Source organism: Seriola dumerili, unplaced genomic scaffold, assembly GCF_002260705.1.
Source record: "Seriola dumerili isolate Sdu_G_001 unplaced genomic scaffold, Sdu_1.0 BDQW01000003.1, whole genome shotgun sequence".
Taxonomy (NCBI): Eukaryota; Metazoa; Chordata; class Actinopteri; order Carangiformes; family Carangidae; genus Seriola; species Seriola dumerili.
In genome coordinates, this window is record NW_019174258.1 from 18,433,947 (window position 1) to 18,454,350 (window position 20,404).

General features: G+C 43.4%; 1 protein-coding gene and 1 pseudogene across 3 annotated transcripts in view; one reads left to right on the top strand and one right to left on the bottom strand.

The window, feature by feature from the left end:
• Nucleotides 1-7,103: 7,103 nt before the first annotated feature.
• LOC111219597 lies at nucleotides 7,104-8,309 on the top strand (annotated as a pseudogene).
• Nucleotides 8,310-9,510: 1,201 nt separating this feature from the next.
• LOC111219902 (endophilin-A3-like) overlaps nucleotides 9,511-20,404 on the bottom strand; it is a 75,203-nt gene continuing 64,309 nt past the window's right edge. For 2 of the 3 annotated variants that reach the window (XM_022742751.1, XM_022742767.1), the window contains 2 exons: nucleotides 14,584-14,649; nucleotides 9,511-14,087 (listed from right to left, as the gene is read on the bottom strand). In XM_022742751.1, the coding sequence (XP_022598472.1) occupies nucleotides 13,885-14,087; nucleotides 14,584-14,649 (269 nt within the window). In that variant the 3' untranslated portion in view covers nucleotides 9,511-13,884. The remainder of the gene's footprint in view (nucleotides 14,088-14,583; nucleotides 14,650-20,404) is intronic. The other variant, XM_022742759.1, reaches the window with a different exon arrangement.

Consider the following 20,404-nt stretch of genomic DNA (forward strand, 5'->3'; position numbering starts at 1 on the left):
TTTTAATTTCTAAATTAGTGTTAAAAAAAAACAGACAGGTGCAGAGTTGGCTCAGGTGAACATACACCTCACCTCATTTGGAATAATATGCCTGATAACAAGCTGGTGTTTATCACAGACATATGAGCACAAGCAGTGACACATGAAACAACACTGAACTGCTGCCACTTACACATAGGAGAGCTAATGACAGCTAAGCCAACAGGCTTCAAACAACAGCTTGTATAAAGTAATAAGTCAGTTTCCAACAGTCATCTTACCACCTGCTTGACATCCACAGTCACTTTGTGATGGTGTTTACTCCCACTCAGTAAAAACCATCCCTGTCCCTGTGTGTCCGTCAGAGAGTGTGTGTGTGGATCCTTCTCCTCCTGAAGCCTGCCAGCAGATTACCATGGTTGACGGATGGCAGTGAGAATAGTGAGGGATTAGACAGAGGGGAAAGTAAGGGCCAGGCCAGACAAATGGAAATCACATCAGGGTGAGTTACACCAAGCAGGAGCACCACCTCAACATATCCCCCCTTAATCCTGTTAGGGGGCTACAGGGCAGGCAGCGGAGCAAGCCTTTAACTGGCCTCCCAGCTCCTATGCTAATGTGGGCTGGTGTGGGCTGGAGCTGCTTCCATGGACAAGGAGGGACATGAGACTGTGTTGTTGTTGTTGTTGTTGTTGTTGTTGTTGTTGTTGCATCCTCTAAAATTTGTTCACAGCCAAGACATCGATCCGACACAAATGATGAATAATAATCAAACATGAATGAAACTAAACTCAAACTAAAATATTTGCCTAGGAACTTTGGCTCTAGTTTCACAAAAAATTATTACGAAGTAATATAAAAATTAAATATTTGTACTAAACTAGAAAATTCCAGGGAAATTTTGAGTGCCACGGGGACTACTGCCGGGATGAGTACATGATTTATTTCCAGTGTTCAAAAGTCACCCTGATCATATTCTGGTTTGGAGAAATGTCTTGATATAAAAGACTCTGATATAAAACAATGTCACATCCCTCCATCATGTATTATGTGGGAAATATCTCATAATCTGTGTTGTTTTTTTTAATAAAACAAGAGGCAACATGTCTTCAAACTGGCATTTAAAGGGTTAAAATCCTGAAAACTAATAAACATTTGGTAGGTTTGAGCAGAACTGAAGTGGTTTAAGAGATGTATGCAAAAATTTAGATATAATGAATGATTTATAGGCATTTTCTTTTGTGTGTCGTTTTTTGGACACGAGGAACCCCAGAGGGTCAAAATGTGGTTACGTGTGATAATAGACCTGTAACAGTAACTGACATTAGATTTTAAAAAATATGTCAAAAAAGGACACTTTCCTTGCAGAAATCCATACCTTCAGCTGTAAACAACGCCAATGATAAGCAATCAAAAAAGAAAAGTGAAAGGAAACCGTCCAAAAAGGTACAGAGGGACCCCTGAGGGTTAATAAATCCCATGAAACCGTATTTGAATATACCACTATTATGTTTTTTTCGGTGCTAAATTTAACATTACTGGGGCAGGAGAGCAACGCGACTAGAGTGAAGCGAGAGAGGGCTAGTAGCTTCTCCTCTCCTCTGTCTCAGCGGAGACCGTCACAAACTTCATTCACTCATTTAACAAAACAAAAAAAAGCAACGAACGAAGCAGTAAATGGACTTACATATTTGAGACCTACTAAATGTAATTTAAGACGCAACTGCGGCTAATGTAAAGCTAGCGGAGCTTGGAGAGTTGGGTTATCTGGTTGCTAGGCACGCACAACGCACACAGGTCAGGAGCTGCCGTTGCTATGGCATTGAGAAAATCTGCCCAGAATTTGCTTCTACATTGGGTTCAAGACAATTGCAAATTATGAGAACCGTTAATTCTTTTCTAAAACCGAAACACCGGTGACAGGACACTGAAGGCCAGAAGTTTCTTGACAGTCTCTATTTTATTCAGATTATCCTTAAAATGGAAGTGAGTAAGCTCAGTGGCGAAGACAGAGTGAGATTCTTTGAAAAAAAAGACGATTACATTAGGTGTCATAAAGAGTGAGACAGGTATTGCGGCTGGAAATCAGGCACCCATTTAAATTTTGTGCAGACCCTGCCTGTCAAGTTACATTTTATGAATCCCAACAACTATGTCTACATTTCAGAAAGATTATTTGTCTCCTTTTTACGGTTTGGCCGTGAGCTCGAGTATAAAAATAAAAATAAAGTTAATTTTTACTGTTTCACGTGTCACTTATGCAACTGACGCTGTCACTCTAACTTTGAAGAAAAAGTGATTTGCACTCCTCCTTTGAGTGCTCATAGTTTGAAAAGTTTACATGTTATGTAAAAACAGTTGTTGTGTTTTGGAGAGAGCAGAAGTTTTCCTCCGTTTTATAGTTTGAATCACATTTCTACTTGCAGGTATGAGAGAGCTGGGTGACTCAGAAAAAAGGTGAAATTTTGTAGAAAAAAGGTGAAATTTTGTGGGTTTTTAAAGAAAATTCCAATGCATTCCTAATGCATTATTTATTCCCAGTATTTTGGGAATAACTTTGGGAAAAATTGGAATTTTACCACCAAAAGTCATAGCACCTCTTTCGGGATCAAGACGCACGTTTTGATGTATATATTACCAGGGGTTTCTCAAAGCTGCTGGACGAGTTATGTGCCAAAATTTGGCGGAAGAATAATAATAAGCCCGAAGGAATATTAATAGATGCCCCAAGGCACTCCTCTCAGCTATTCTAGCTGTAGAGGAGTGCCTCGGAGCTGAGCACCTGTGGCACTAATAACACATATACCTTACTGCAATAATCAATTAGATCAAGACATCAGCTGTTTTTGGGTTAAGTACACTTACCAACATATTTTAAACAAAGTAAAACGTGTGTTTCTGTGAGTGTGAAATGTGTTCGAACAGAAACTCTTCCATTTATAGTTATAATCTGATCTTCACGTGAGCTCAGATAAAAGTCCTGCTGAAAAACAACTCTTGAGCAGAAAGGAGACAGAGGACTCTTTCTCTCTCTCTCTCTCTCTCTCTCTCTCTCTCTCTCTCTCCCTCTCCCTCTCTTTTCTAATCCTGTCTGTTATTCATTCCCAGGCTGCTCCTGACAAAGCCCAGGGGGAATGCACAACATTGGGAATTCCTTCATGAACAGACTTAGAGGATGGATAATTCCTTTGACAGCTGCAGGACAGCAGCTAATGGGGCCCCAGATATGCTGGATAAAAACACATATACACAGGGCCCCATCAGGCCATGCTGGAGAAAAGCCGCTTCCTGTCCTGTCTGTTGTGGGACGCTGCCTCTGGCTGCAGGTCTGGGTCTGCTGATGTTGTGTCTGGGCTTTAGTCAAGGTCTATTTGCAATCAGTGGAACCTTCAGCCCCCACCCCTCCCCATTTGCTTTGTTACTGTAGATGGGATGGGGGCCCTCTCTAATCCTGCTTAGGGCAGGAGCAAGGGGCCACTCTCCATTCTATCGATCCTTCGCTTCATCAGGTCCCATAATCAGTGTCGGAGCCAGACAGTTTTCATAGGGGTGTGACCTGTTTACAGGCCAATTCTCACTTTGGACTGGCTCAGGAATTGGAACAGGTCTGGAGCTGATCAGAGGTGATGATGATGTTTACAATGGTCAGAAAGTGTATATCTAAAACAAATTATGGATATACAGGCCATAAGAAAGAGAAACTGCCATTTTATTTATTTTATCATTATTATCATTATCATTTCTTTCTTTTTTTGTAGCTTTCCTCCATTTATCCTTTTATATTTGTGTCACACTAAGTCATATATAACCTTAATTAATCCAGTGTTAATCTACCAACTCATGTACCACAACAATCTAAGATTAAAGTTGCTTAAAAAAAAAACTCTGCGCCATTTTCCAATGACACACTGCAAAAACTCAAAATCTTACAAGTATATTTTTCTAATTTCTAGTCAAAATATCTCATCACACTTAATATAGGACAAAATCACCTAAAGAGTAAGATTTAAGTGAGATAAAGGAGCTTGTTTTTAGACAGTGCATCTTGAATATCTTGTTAAGTGAAACAGTCTTGAAAACATCTTGTTTTGAGTCATATCTCAGATGAAACAAGCTTTTTTGACATGTCATACGGTTTTTAAGCTGCTGTGTTATTTGTAAAAGATGAATCGTCTTGTTCCAAGAGATTTTTCTTTCTTATAAGAAGTAGTTAATGTCTTGAATCTAGTATGTGAATGTCTTGAATCTAGAACAGTATTACTTTTGTAGAGTTTACAATAAGGTAAATGCACTTGATGACAGGATGGTAAATTATGGCTTATTATGAGCACTGCCTAATACGAGTCAGGAATGCTAACTTCAAGACATTTTGTCTCAAAATGCCAGTTTCTAATCTTATTTCAAGTAGGTGGTGGACTTATATCTAGAACAGTGTCACAATTATAGAACTAAAAATTAGTTAAATATGCTTGAAACAAACAGGATGGCAAAAACTTTTGAGGGGAAAATACTATTTTTGCGCATCACAAGCTTATTATGAGACACAAAACATCAGAATACTAGTAAAATATTGCTAAAAGTGAGTTTTCCCATGATCACTCTTATCCTGTAAGGATTAAATATAATGTCTTATTTCAAGAAATCTTACCAAGAGAATTTTCACTTGTTCCATTGGCAGATTTTTTTTTTTGCTTATTACAAGCAAAAAATGTCTTACATTAATTTTTTTTGCTTATTTTTGGAGTGGCCTTTTTTCCAGTGCAGCGGTTAAGATATGTAAATCCAGCATGTGGCTCAGTCTGGATCGATAGCAGACAAAAGCACTGTAGGAGGCTGTCTGGACATGAACTCACATGTGCTTCATGCTTCGCCCGTACACCCTCATCATCATGATACTACAACACTTGATCCGAGGAGAGGTATCAGGTCTTTGTATGAGTGAAAATAAGATCTAAAGGGCTTCAGTATCTAAATTCAAAAGTGTTTATAACTGTTCTGAATGTCTACACTGACAGGTCTTCTATCATAACCTCCTCTGGCTGCATCCCGCTGCCTCTCTCTGTCCAAGAGAAGACAGGAACATTAGACACAAGTGTCCAGGTGCTGCTGAACTCAATTATCCTAATATCTTCGCCAACTCCACACAGGGCAATGTTTATGAGGAGTTGCCATGTTTGTGTTTCCTGTTGTAGATAGGCTATTTTTATATAGAGTGAAAGAGTGAGCTACAATATGGAAACCCTCAGACAGACTGTCTAAAGTCCAACTGGAGCGTATAGGTAGCTCTGTCTAGAGAAATGATTCAAACATCCCAGAATTTCAAATAATCTCTTTTGCTTACCTATAATATACATAATAAAACATCAGGCAGCTGATTTCAGATTTAAATGTCTCAATGTTGCTCAAACATAATTTGACATCTATGAACTTTATCATTGTAGGTGAAAATAAAGCAGAAGTCAAACATGGAGGACATCTGAAGATTGTCATCTCTGATATGACCACAATGGCCTTCAGTCATCTGCATAATTTACTATGTAATCAGACATTTTGTCTGATTACTGTGTTTGTGAATGCCATTTATCATTTCATCAGAAACATTGTAATAATAGTTCTTACATCATAATGATACGGCTGTAGGTGAGTTAGTAAAAAAATAAGTGTGGGTGAAAGTTTGTGGGGATGGTTTAAAGAAAAATTAGTGTTTAAGGGTGTGGGGTAGGGGGGCCTGCCTCGACCAGTTGGGTTGAGGGGAGGAAGAGGGGGTGGGGAAGGAGAGAGAGAGAGAAAGAGAGAGCGAGACCATGACAGCATCATGATATACATGATTCATATATGATATACTGTTGATATGATGATATAGTGTAAATACTAATAGTAATACCCATAGGTAATAGTATAATCAAGAATAATAATAACAATAACAATAACAAAAACAACAGTAGTAATAATAATATCAATGAATGTTGTAGTGTCAGATCTGTATCCTGCAGCTCCACAGTCAGAGACACCTGCTGGATGAGAGCGAGCAAGACAGAAACACAACTAGGGGAGAGAGATAATACAAGTCAGTCACTGTGTTTGTGTCAGCCTGTTTAAGCAACTTCTCAGGGGTTTCAGACGCTGTGAGACGATACAACAGGAGCTTTATTCAAAGCAAACTGAGGCCTTAAAAATATTAATATTTAAATGCCATTTTTATCAAATGCTTCACCAAATGTTTCTGTTGATGTCATAAATAGAAAGTGGGCAGAGAGAAGCTCAGACGGGGCTTTGCCAGGACTGTTTGAAGTAAGGAAAGGGGTCAGTGAGTGTTTTATCTGGGGGACAGCACGATTTGATGCTAATAGACCTTTCAAGGGTCTTTTTTTAAAACACAGATAAGAGGATTGGCAAGTGGCTGGAGAGGAGCAGTCAAAACAAGCCAGGAAACCTCATCAGACACCAGACTGCTGTCTTTCCAGACGTCTAAAATATATTTCTTCATGACTTTTGCTCAGTCTTGTGTCTGCACTTGATGTCTTTTTGTGTATAACAATGTCCAAGTGTTGTGGAGGATCTGAGTGAGCATGCTGTTTGTTTCTGGACATCATCTATAATATGCTTCTCCATTAAAGGAAGAACCCCATCAGCTTCAGAAGACTAATCATTGAAGAATGCTCTATCAGTCAGCACTATCAGCAGCTCCTCTGGTAGAGGAGGGGGGATGTCTCTCCGTTTTAAAATGGATCCTAAAGACAAGAGAGAAGTGAATGTGCCAAGTGACTCATGTCAAGTGGACATCCTTATCTAGGAAAGATGGGATGGCTCTCTCTTGCAGTGGCTCCATTGCTCTCAAGGCAGGGCTGGCAAACACACAGGCAGAGAGGGGGTCTGCTGCAGGGTTCAGTCAGGGCAGGAAGGTGCTCTGATTTCAGAAGATCCTTCTGATTGAGAAATGAGAAGCAGTCCCTAGAACCGAGAAAACCAGAACAGAGAGTGGTGTAGATTAGGTGGGACAGTGGTCAGGTCTCCTGCAGGTGGGTGGGAGCTCAGGAGGAGAAGTGGTGGATTGGTCCAGAGCATACTGCTCTACTCCAGGCAGCTTGTCCCTTCCTCAAGGCAGGCAGCAGCCACAGGCCACCATGACGGAGTGGACCCTGCTCAAACGTCTCCTGGATGCTGTCCATCAGCACTCCACTATGATTGGTCGCCTGTGGCTCACAGTCATGGTCATCTTCCGGCTGCTCATTGTGGCTGTGGCAACCGAGGACGTGTACACCGATGAGCAGGAGATGTTCGTGTGCAACACCCTGCAGCCGGGATGCTCCACTGTCTGCTACGACGCTTTTGCACCCATCTCACAACCTCGCTTCTGGGTGTTCCACATTATCAGCGTCTCCACGCCGTCGCTCTGCTTCATCATATACACATGGCACAATCTGTCCAAGCTACCCCACAACACCACCCAGAGGCTGGGGCAAGGACCTGGGGATATGGCAGGGCAGGGAGGCCCAGATGTGGGGCGTGACAGTGGACGGGAGGCATATGATCAGAGCTACGACTCAGACAGCTGCTCCATCCGCTCCCACAAGCATTTAGGTCACAGCCTGGAAGATGTGCTGGAGGGCATCACCACCCAGAGCCTCCAGAGGGGAGACCCCAAGAACATCGTGTCCTTGAGCCAGGCCCGAGTTTGCCCCTTCAGGGAGGGGAGTGCAGAGGGTCATGTGGTCTCTGGAGGGGTTCTGTCTAAATGTTACATTTTCCATGTGTGTTTACGTGCTGTTCTAGAGGTGGGCTTCGTCCTGGCCCAGTGGAAGCTGTTTGGCTTCCAGGTGCCTGTTCATTTCCTGTGCACCTCGGCCCCCTGCACCCAGCCGGTGGACTGCTACGTGTCCAGGCCCACGGAGAAGACCATCTTCTTGTGCTTCATGTTTTGTGTTGGGGTTTTCTGTATCTTTCTGAACCTGCTAGAGCTCAACCACTTGGGCTGGAAGAAGGTCCGCCTGGCTGTGAGGTTGAAGGAGAGGTCGTCCTGGGGAGGTTGCCCGGGTATGAGGGGGGGTTATGAAACGTTCCCTCCGGACAGCCCCTCTCTCACATTCTCGTTAGGCTTCAGGGACGTGACCAGCACCACCTCTCTGCCCACTTTGGACCTGGTGGTGGGTCACCAGCCGGACTGGACTTGTGCTGTGAACTGTGGCAGCATGAGGGAGCCTGAGGAGGTGACAGGGACCAGACTAGAGCAACCAAAGAGACAGAACTCCCATAAAGGAGAGAGGCATCCACTGAACAGTAAGAAGGAGATCAGAGGCTCCAAGCAGAGGAGTGCTCAGGTCTGGATATAGTCTCTGACCCAGGGGAAGCATGTTGTTGCCATTGTTTGTCTTGACCACATTACATGACACATTACAAAGTCTTTTGAAAACAGTTCCATTAATCAGGATAATCCACAGACTGTGCTGTCAACAGTTCTGCTGCGCTCAGAAGAATGTGTGTTAACCAGGACTGGAAACATATGCTACTGGTGATTTTTTTTTTTTTACATGAACCACAAAGTAAATGAATGCTTTCACTTCCAGTTTACTGGTGTGGGGACAGAAATTTCCAAACCAAAAACTATGTGCATAGTTAGACACAAAAACAGATGAGGGAGGGAATGCTCTCACTTATCACATTGTTTAGGTCTGCTCAGCTAAACCTGATGCAGTCCAGTCCAACTGCCCTCATAGTGAATCTAAAGTAGTAAATCCCTCATGACGTTCATCATGTTCAGGGTTTATTCAGACTCTATAAGAGAAGTGTGCTGATTAAAATGTATGGTCATTATGGTGTTGTTGGATTGTATAGTATTATACCAACACACTAATTTCTAATATTTTGTCCAAATCATTTGTATATGTGAGGGTAGACTGGGCTGTCCACTGGTTAAGATGGTTTCCATTTAACTGCACAGTCCCTGGTTTGTTTCAGACAAGGGATGTTTGTTGAATTTCCCGTCTGTATCTCTACTGACACCATTAGATGAAGCCAGAAAATAATCAGCAAACAAATATTAGAAATACCTCTCAGCTGTTCAGCACAAACACAAACTACAGACTCTAAAATGACCATGAAGTTGATTCAACAGCTCTCAACAAAAACTGAACCTTAATGAAGTCAGAACTCGTGCTTTAGTTAGATTTACCTAATAAATGACAACTGAGTGTATGTTTATAATTTCATAAAAATGATTTCATGTGTTTACAGTACTGTGTAAGTTTATATATTTATTTATAACAGGATCAAAGTTTATGTGGCTGTGCTGTACTGTGTTAAGTCAACAGTTGCCTGGGTAGTAGAGTGCAGAGAATGATCACTGTTCACAGGGTTGATCATTTAAGGCAAAGTTTTTTCTTTGCCTTAAATGCAGCAGCTCAAACAATGAAACACAGCCACATAACATGTGAGTGGACAGGTGTGTCCGCATTATTTTGGCCATACAGTGTAATTTGCATCAAGATGCAAACAAACAGTACACATGTGAGGGTTGTCTCAATATTTGCTTGTCATTTATTGACGCAATATATTTATTAATATATTCATTTACAACATCTATAAAACACCTTTTGCATAAATTATGCTACTGAAAAAATAAAACACAGAACTGCGCAGCTGTTTTCCTGCCTAGAAGTGGCTGTAAAATGAATACTGAGGAGAGATTGCAAAGGCAAACAGAGGTACAGTGTTGAGAGATCTTGTTTTAGTGTATCAAGGAGTCATTCATGCAGTGGGGCAACTGCAAAAAAATAACAGTTTAAAACGGGCTAATCTTGCATTCAGTCTTAAATCTCTGAACAAAGTCAAACACTTTGGAACAATTTCTTAAAGCGAGTTGCAGTCTGAGAAGAAACTGTTGTATCAGGAGACTGAGGCAGGATTTAACCATGTGATGGTCCTTCCTTCCTGTGACGTACTGTGACGGTGTTGCACACAGCACCTTGTGCTAAGACCTCCCCAGTATCCAAAATCCATAAAAACAATCTTTAGAAATGAAAAAAATATCATGCAACATGTTGAACATCGAAGCAATCGCAAGCTAACAGTAAGTATCCAATACATTTGATTTATTTTCTCTCTATTGAATATAAAGTTGGTCCACATACGATAGAAGATGAAACTATATAATGTAGAAGATGAATGTAGTCCATTGAGTACACACTGGGACCAGGACTCAAACCTGAGTGTCGGTCTGGATGTCTTTTCACATTGTAAGTAAAACTTTGTTGATAAAACAAAACCACTCGTCTGGAGGGAAAAAAACAGCCGTAAATTCTCAAATAAAAGTCGCTATTCAAATAATGGTTGAATAAATGAAGTAATGTATATGTCGACAAATAAATAAGTAGAACAACAGAGTGACATGACACTCAGAAACACTGCTTTCATTCACTAATTCACCCCTGCCACTTCTGCTGTACTATTTCTGAGCACTGTTAAGTTACTGTCTTTGATACTTAACACTTCCTTAAAACCTTTCAAACTAAAAGCCTACCAGGAACAGCAGGGGCTATGGAGTTACAAGGTTTTTTCCTCAATGTTACTTAACACTGAAGCACAGTGAAATGCTCCTATAGGTTTATGTAATGATCACCAGTTTTAATGAAATCAACTTTGTTTCTGAAAAACCATGTCATTTTGGCATGGTAAAGGACCTAAAAAATACTACAATACCCATGAGCCTATTTAGAGGAATAATAATAATAATCATAATAATAAACTTCATTTATATAGAGCAATATATAGAGCCAGAATCAAAAAATAAACTGATTTAAGCTGCAGACTGTGAAATTGTGAACAGCATAATTTTATCTTTTTTTAAGCTCTGTGATTGGATTGCAGTTCTTGCTGAAATGCACCATGGGAGTTGCAATTTACCTCACATTTTTGTGTACAAAGGTTTTATACCTTTTCTAATGCAGTTGTCAATCTTAGCCCTGGAAGAAAATGAATTGGACTTTTTTTCACAACTCTTCGTTCCCTTTGAGCACCTGGAAATCTTTTAATGCAAAAACTGGAACAAATAAGCAGTATTTCTGTCAGAGAAGAAGTGAGAGCAGCAGACACTTTGTTGTTAAACTGAGTCAGTGCTGTGAGTCATGTGGATCATGCAGCTTTGAGTTTGCATTAACTGCAAATGAAAACAGGAGCAGATAAAAAAAATAGGAAGGCTTCTTATTGAAATATTACTGAAATTAGAAACAAAGCTTTAAATTAAAACCTGGGACAGGCCTTTCACCTCTTTTTGAGAATTTACAGTAACCCTCCTCATGTCTGGTGGTGTTTACCTGACGGCTATCATCAAGCTGCTAAGGTGTTTTATCAACTCATGATGGGACTTCCTAAATAAATGGGTTTATCACTGCCAGCCTTTCCTTATCTACAGCATATCACTAATAAGACAGCTGGAATTTGCTTCACAAGGTGACAGGATCTTCTACTTCCACAGACTCTGTGTACGTACATATAACTGAGGCAGTGGAGTCCTTAGCTTCTATAAGTCTAAGTATCTACCACTCTGACTTCATACATCTGACACAGTAGTGATTCTAACCCACTGTGAGTAACACAAAGTGCAGCAAAACATTAACAACAAAAAGGTGCATGTCCATAAACATATGTGGAAGGTAGATTCTAAAGCTTCAGTGCAATACAGACAACATTTGAAAAAGCACTTTCATATGGTTTCAGTGTGACAAGGCATTGATCCATTTCTGACACAGTCCTCACATCATGTCACAATAAGTCAGCGTGTAAACAGAGAGAAGGACATTCAGAGAGATGGAGTTCACCTCGGTTCCTCACAGAACAAACATGTTCTGGTGACTCTTTAAGAGCACAGCAGGCAAACAGGCAAAGTCCGTTTAGGGAGAAGAGACAAGAACAGAGTTACAACACCAGACAGGCCGACCTGAAAGAGCACTAATACACATCACATACTGTCCGACACTGGAGACATTACCTCTGTGGGTTAGCTGTGATCACTCTCCAACAGCTATGGCTTGTTATGTTCATAAAATCATAAAAACATGTCTAAAATAAATAGCAAGTGAGGAAGAGCCAACGAGCTAAAGCCAACGTCGATCAAATGTTTCATTTCACATTCTAAATTTAAGTTTGGTCTTTTTCATCATCTGACGCTATAGTCACCAAGCTCACTGCTGAGGTCAGGAACGTGGCAACGAAGAAACAGCTGTTCAGAGAGGCTGTGAACGAACCGACAGTTTCACCTGATTATTTGGAGATAAAACTGAAAGTGTGCACAGGAAAACAGTGCGAGTGGCTACGGCAAGTAAGGTAGGTCAAAGTTAAATTAAGCCTGTCAATTGTGATGGATGTTTACAACTGATAGTTTGTGTAATAATTTTATCTTTTGGCTTAATTTTCTTTTCCATTTGGTGAGCATGGGAGTTCATTTAAAGCAGCATTGATCAATTTTTATTAGGCCACTTGGGGAAAAAAACTCCACAACAAGCTGAGAAATACAGACATATTAAAGCGTTCTGGTTTTGGTGTCCACCAACTCCTGAGAAAAACATCTGGCTCTTTAGCTGCTAAATGCTTCACTATGTTCCCCAGCCACAGAAAGCAGCTGCTGCTGGAAACAAGTGGCTGATGCTGTAAAACCAAAAGCATGAGTTGAAAGATGCTACAACACTTAACAGAGCTGGAAGGGAATGCAGATGATAATTAGTGATAATTCTCTGTGGCTTCATCATTACACTAGACATTTGATTAATGCAGCTTTAAACCCGTCTCATCATCTGACTTCTTGTTTACTTTTAAGTAAAGCCACCATGTTCCTGAGCTCAGCAGTGAATTTAGTGAGACCAAGTTAGTTAGCAACATGATGGCTAATCTACAAAAACAAGGATGAAGTTGTAATACAGTGGAATTATCATTGAACTCTTGTAAGACTTCATAAACATAGAGGAATGAGGCTTGTGTTTGGATGATAACACAGAACAGAAAAACAAACGCAGTGTAATCTGGGACTCTGATGTCATATGTGGGATTTTCTTGGGCAGTCGATGAGAAAATGTGCTCATTTTCTTTAACATACAGACTTCAACTCACCAAGTGTGGTCTTCTTTAAAGGGTCTGCTTCACTCAGATCAAAACAAATCACTTGGTCACAATCTTGGTCACTTCTTGAATTTTTGAGTTTCTTTTAATTGTCTTTGTTCAACTCTGTGAGCACCAAAAATGAAATTAATTTGGGTGAAGCAGCCCTTTAGACATCAGCTTGATCATTTAAACCCTGATTCCTCAAACTAAGTTTGTACTTATGTTGGTGAGCTAATCTGTGCTCAGCCTGATATGTGATAGCTCAATATGAGAGGATTCATGATGAAAACACACACCCTCTAACATTTTCTGGATAACTATAGAACAATTTAATGGGATTAAAAATAACCTGAAATGTATATAATGTTCCTTATGTGACTATAATGCAAGTAAGAGCACATCACTTGATTGTAGTGGTCTAACAATGCAGTCATAATGTTCAGTGGTGCACTTCAAGCAAAAGTAAGGAGCCTCAGTTCATGATGAAGAAGGAGCAGCCTCATCTGAGGATGGTTCACGGTGGTCAGACTCAGAGGACACTGACGGTCTGACCAGGCAGTCGCCCTTAATGGCTTGGATTTCAGTTGGTTTCAGGTTCATAAATATCAACAGAAACAATCAGTGACATCTGATCTTATGTCGGCGTGGCACAAACCTACTACCTCTCTGGCTCGCTTTGAAAATCAGGAGACAGAAGATTTTTTCAGCTTCAAGCTGATCCGGCCCCGTGAACTTTCAGACCCAAGTGGGGCTGAGGACAGAGGCTGAGTGTGATGAGGCAGGATGGAGTATATGGAGGACTCGAGGTGCTGGTCTTCACTGAGGCAGGGGGACGATGACCTCTACATAGTTGATGGGGAAGAAGCCAGATTCACCGTTGATCATGCCCTCATACCAGTTCTCGTCTATCTGGTTGGTGAGGATGATGATGTCGCCCTCTTTAAAGCCCAGCTCGCCCTGGTTCTCGGGCTCAAAGTCATAGAGGGAGCGACAGCATGGCTGGTCCAACAGCTCCAACTCTGCATCAAACACAGGAGGAGATTATGAAATCATTTATCAGACATGGTGTTTTGCTCATGTTGTATGTTAATGATGTGTATGATTAGTTTCATCAGAGATATCGCTAAATTATTTTTTTTAAGTAATTAGAATCAATCAAATGTCTGAAAACAGCCTAGTATGATGTTGTTCAATTACTTTGACAAAAAGAAGCAAACTCCACCTGATGATGACCATGAGCTGTGGTTAAAAGTCCAGAAAAACCTGGTAAGAGGACCTGGATGGAGTTAGCTCAGTTGTCCGTACTCAGTACAAATACTGTCATCATCATGACAACTGTGCAAAATTCATCCACTGATGAGGACCCTGAGATTTAGCTGAAAGCTCTGGGAAATTACAGTAAGTTTACCGCGTTTCACTTGAGGTAAACTTACTGTAATTGTGCGCGCGCGCACACACACACACACACACACACACACACACACACGTCAATGCTGAGTCAGAACTATTACTCACGGTGAAGATTGCCATTGGTAGTGGGGCTCTCAGGCCATGACAGTGGGACAGAGGTAATATGATCAGCTGGATGAGATGTAAAGACACATGGAGATGGAGTTGAGCACATGACAACAAAACAAGTAAAAAACCAGTACAGGATGAAGAAAAAGATCCCTGATGCTTTGTTATGATCGACAGTGTTCCCCTCCACCCTACACATTCACCAGCTGCGTCTGACTGTTACCAGCAGAGGGTGGAAATGTTTCTTAAAGAGGAATGGGACATCACCTATATCACGTTACCTTGACGATGCCAAAACATTTGCATTCAAATGTGGGTTTGGGACTTTTGATTGTACATTTTTACTCCCTCCCTTCGCTCCCTGTTTTGGATCAGATCTGATCCTATTTGGATATTTGGAATTCATCATCATGGCATCATAGGACAAATAACTCCACAGTTTGTCTGTGAATGTTCTCATTCGTCCAGGTCATAGTTATCTCTCTCTCAAATTGAATCGAAGGCAACTGGACTTGTATTTGTCTGTGGAAGACGTTAGGTTTCTGACCCTAACGACGGTCGTCCACATGAGACCACAACAATGGTCAGGTGAAACCAGTACTTTCACAGGTACTTTGGTGGACCCACCCACAAGAGGTTAAATACCTGGGTCCTACTCCACTTTCTTGGTCAGACTAGTGCAGACTAGAGAGACCAATACATGATGAACTGATGAAGCCGCTTGGATAAGAGGCGAAACGTCTTCCACAGACAAATACAAGTCCAGTTGCCTTCGATTCAATTTGAGAGAGAGATAACTCCACAGTTCAGTCTCAGAATCACAGTGAGCTCTGTGTTCATTCTGTCATGTCCTTCTTTCTTCTTTCTTGTAATGCTAACAGTAGGGTTTGTTCCTTTCATGCTTGTTTGTTAATTGTTCTTCTTTTATCTCATTATTTCTTGCACTTTATGGCTGTTGTTTGCCGTTTTATATGCTTCTGGGCGTCCACTGACAACCATGGCAACACTGTGTTAAATGTCACAACGCTATGAACTTTGGGTAATTCCCTCAGGCAAAGTCTGCAGAAATGCAGACTTACGGAAAGTGTGCATAAAGGGATCAAAATGTCTGCTGGAGAGCCCTCATGTCCTCAATGGTTTGACAGTGGGCACAGCCCTAAGCCCTCACCAATTTATCTGGAACGCTCGTCCGTGAAAGTGGACACTGGGACTGCACTTTACAGGTCAGTGGTCAAACAGGTATTTTACCACATCATACACCACATGAGAGCACAACGACAGATTTAACCCTCAACACATGTACAGGAGAAGCAGGTGTATGACAGTCCATCAAAAAACTATTGAATGAAAAGAACACTTATAAACCCCAAACAAAATCTGAGGGTGAAGGCAGACTTAGGCTAAATTCACACAAGGGGCCCAAGTGGCCTGAATCTGATTTTTTCCCCCAATGTGACCCAGATCTGATTGTTTAATGATGGTGTGACCAGCACAAATCACATGGAATCTGAGATTTTCAAATCAGATCAGATTTTTTGAAATGCAACCTCAGTCTGAACAGCCATGAGACCCATATCGGAATTCAATGCGACTTGTACGTCAGAACAGGTTTGACAGCGTGCAGTAACACGCCCCTGTAGTCAGCCAATATAACCTGATGCCGACGTGCTTTTTCAGGGAGATGGGCTACCTGACGTGAGAGTCTTTCCACCAGTCTTGAGGAGAGGCGCTGACAGCTGTAGTTGAAAGTAGCCCTCAACATCCTGAAATTTTGGATTAAATCTGTTTCATTAAAGCCATTCACGTCATGATCCCACCTTTTCTATTGAAAAATGTTTAATTACAAAACATATCAATATGGTATTTATAATGAACAAATAAACAGGCATCATAATAATATAAGTGGCAAACATTATACGTCTTTTTTTCCAGTATGATCCTACATTCAATGTGATGACTTCTTCTCCTTGTTTACTTCTTTACTGTGCTGCGTGCAACGTCTTGTTCTTCTGCGCACGTGGATCACTCAGGGTCATGACCAGTTTGCATTGAGTCTAATATTGGCCAAATTTTAAAAGATAATGTGAATAGCTACATAAAAAAATCTGATCTAGAAAGAAATCTGGATTGAGCACTAAGGCTTGCAGTGTGAATAGTCTTAGAGAGCAGGTCAGGTTTTCAAAGGTTAAAGGGACAAACTATATTTCTACTTGCTAGCTCTTGACATGAAGTTCCTCCAGTGCCACAGATGATTATACAACAGTGTTTGATCGAAGATTGTTTGTAAAGAGGTAAAAACTGCAGCTGTCAACACCCTGAGAATTACAAGTAATAATATCATAATACTTGATAATATCATAATCCTCCTTGAACTGTCACCTTACCGTGGTGGAGGAGTTTGAGCGCTCTAATGACCCTAGGAGCTATGTTGTCGGGGGCATTTTGCCCCTGGTAGGGTCTCCCAGGTGAAGGGCCAGACGAAGAACGGTTCAGAAGATCCTAATGATGAGAAATATCAAGAACCCGAGTACCCGGCCCGGAGGGACACCGGGGCCCCGCCCTGGAGCCAGGCCTGGGGTTTGGTGTTCCCCAGGCTCTCTGCCTGTATGTTGGAGTTTACCCCAGTGGACGAAAGGGTTGCGTCCCTGCGCCTCCGGGTCGGGGATCGGGTTCTGACTGTTGTCGGTGCTTATGCGCCGAACAGCAGTTCAGACTACCCACCTTTTTTGGAGTCCTTGGGACGGGTGCTGGAAAGTGCCCCGAAAGGGGACTCCATTGTCCTATTGGGAGGCTTCAACGCTCACATGGGCAATGACAGTGTGACCTGGAAGGGAGTGGTGGGGAGGAACGGCCTGCCCGATCTGAATCCGAGCAGCGTTCAGTTATTGGACTTCTGTGCTAGTCACAGCTTGGCCATAACTAACACCATGTTCAAACATAAGGATGTCCACAGGTGCACTTGGCACCAGGACACCCTAGGTTGCCGGTCTATGATCAACTTTGTAGTCGTATCATCAGACCTGTAGCCGCATGTTTTGGACACTCGGGTAAAGAGAGGAGCAGAGTTGTCAACCGACCACCACCTGGTGATGAGTTGGATCAGATGGCGGGGGAAGACGCCGCGCAGACCTGGCAGGCCCAAATGGGTTCTGAGGGTCTGCTGGGAAAGCCTGGCGGAAGAACCCGTCAAGATGATTTTCAACGCACACCTCCGGCAGAGTTTTGATCGCATCCTGAGGTCGGTGGGGGACATTGAGTCCGAATGGGCCTTGTTCCGCTCTGCTATTGTTGAGGCGGCTGTTGCAAGCTGCGGCCGCAAGGTAGCTGGGGCCGGTCGTGGCGGTAACCCCCGTACCCGCTGGTGGACATGAAGGGGTGGGGGAAGCCGTCAGACTGAAGAAGGAGGCCTAGAGGGCGTGGTTGGCCTGTGGGTCTCTAGAATCAGCTGACTGGTACCGGCGGGCCAAGCGGAGTGCAGCCGCGGCAGTTGCTGAGGCAAAAACTCGGCGTGGGAGGAGTTCGGTGAGACAATGGAGGAAGACTATCGATCGGCTCCAAAAAGGTTCTGGCAAACCGTCGGCGCCTCAGGGGAGGAAGGCGGCAACTCGCTCACACTGTTTACAGTGGGGGCGGGGACTGCTGACGTCAACTGAGGATATAGTCGGACGGTGGAAGGAATACTTTGAGGAGCTCCTCAACTCCCACCAACACGTATTCCGTGGAGTAAACAGAGCCAAGAGACCTGGGGATTGGATGGTCTAAATCTCCGGGGCAGAAGTCGCCGAGGTTAGTGAAACAACTGCGCGGTGGCAGAGCCCGGGGGTTGATGAGATCCGCCCTGGGTATCTCAAGGCTCTGGATGTTGTAGGACTGTCTTGGTTGACACGCCTCTGCACATTGCGTGGACATCGGGGGCAGTGCCTCTGGAGTGGCAAACCGGGATGGTGGTCCCCATCTTTAAGAAGGGTGACCAGAGGGTGTGTTCCAACTACCGGGAATTACACTCCCCAGCCTCCCCGGTAAGGTCTATGCCAGGGGTACTGGAAAGAGGGTCCGGTCGATAGTTGAACCTCAGATCGAGGAGGAGCAATGTGGTTTTTCGTCCTGGGCGTGGAACTGTGGACCAGCTCTTTAAACCCTTGCTAGGGGGTGCTGGAGGGAGCATGGGAGTTTGCCAATGCCGGGTCCACATGTGTTTTGTGGATTGGAGAAGGCTTTACGAACAGTGTTCCCAGGGGCCTCCCTGTGGGGGTGCACTCCGGGAGTTAATGGTGGATGGGGCCGCTTGTTAGTGGCCATTAAGTTCCCTGTACCAAAGAGTGTGAGTCTGGGTTCGCGTAGCCCGGCAGTAAGTCGGACTGTTCCCAGTGAGGGTTGGACTCCGCCAGGGCCTGCCCTTTTGTCACCCGGTTTTCTTAGGCGCTGTTGGTAGACGGTTTTGGGTTCGGTGGCGGGAGGATCTCTGGTCTCTGCTTTTTTGCGGATGATGTGGTCCTCCTAGCTTCATCGAGCGCCGACCTTCAGCCCTCGCTTGGGCGGTTCACGGCCGAGTGTGAAGCGGCTGGGATGAAGATCAGCACCTCCAAGTCTGAGGCCATGGTTCTCAGCCAGAAACGGGTGGATTGCCCGCTCCGGGGAGGGGGGGAGGCTCTGCCTCAGGTGGAGGAGTTAAGTATCTCGGGATCTTGTTCACGAGTGAGGGTAGGATGGAGCGGGAGATCGACAGGCGGATTGGGGCGGCGTCAGCAGTGATGCGGGCGCTGAATCGGTCCGTTGTGGGGAAGAGGGAGTTAAGCCGGAAGGCGAAACTCTCTTTTTTCCAGTCGATCTACGTTCCAATCCTCACCTATGGTCATGAGCTTTGGGTAATGACCGAAAGAAAGAGATCGCGAATACAAGCGGCTGAAATGAGTTTCCTCCGCAGGGTGGCCAGACTCAGCCTTAGAGATAGGGTGAGGAGCTCGGTCATCCGGGAGGGACTCGGAGTAGAGCCGCTGCTCCTCCATGTCGAGAGGAACCAGTTGAGGTGGTTTGGGCATCTGGTAAGGATGCCTCCAGAAAGCCTCCCCGGGGAAGTGTTTCGGGAATGTCCCACTGGGAGGAGGCCTCGGGGCCGACCAAGGACACGCTGGAGGGATTATATCTCTTGGCTGGCCTTGGAACGCCTCGGGATTCTCCCGGAGGAGCTGGTGGAAGTGGCTGGGGAGAGGGCTGTCTGGACCTGTTTGCTGAGGCTGCTGCCCCGCCACTCGGATCCGGATAAGCGGGAGACGACGAACGAACGAATGAACGAACGAATATCATAATACAAGAATATATGAGACATATTTATTGTTATTTCCAGATACAAACGAAGTTGAGTTTTGTATTTTCATCCATATGATTGTATAATTTACTTTAAGTTCTCATTTCTTTAAAGTCATCTTTATGTATATACTGTATATACAGTGTCATGGTTTGCTATGGCAGACACTTTTTGTTAGCTTTGTTTGGACTTTTCTCACTTCCTGTTTTATTTTGTAATTGGTTTCCTTGTGTGTCTCAGTGTTTTTGCTTCCTGTCTTGGTCCTGTTTCTGTGTGGTGATTGTCTGCCCCGCCCTAATGTGTTTCACCTGTGTGCAATCACCCTTGCCTCCCTTGTCTATATAGTCTTTGTGCTTCCCTTTGTCTGGGTCGGTTCGTCTGTTGTCTCTCTTTTGATTTCTGGGTTTGTTCTCGTCGGTTCACGTGCCTGTTCATGTCTGGTTGGTCGCAGAGCTGTTCATGTGTGGTTGTCCTTAGTCTGTTCACGTCTGCTTTGTCCTCGGTCTGTTCATG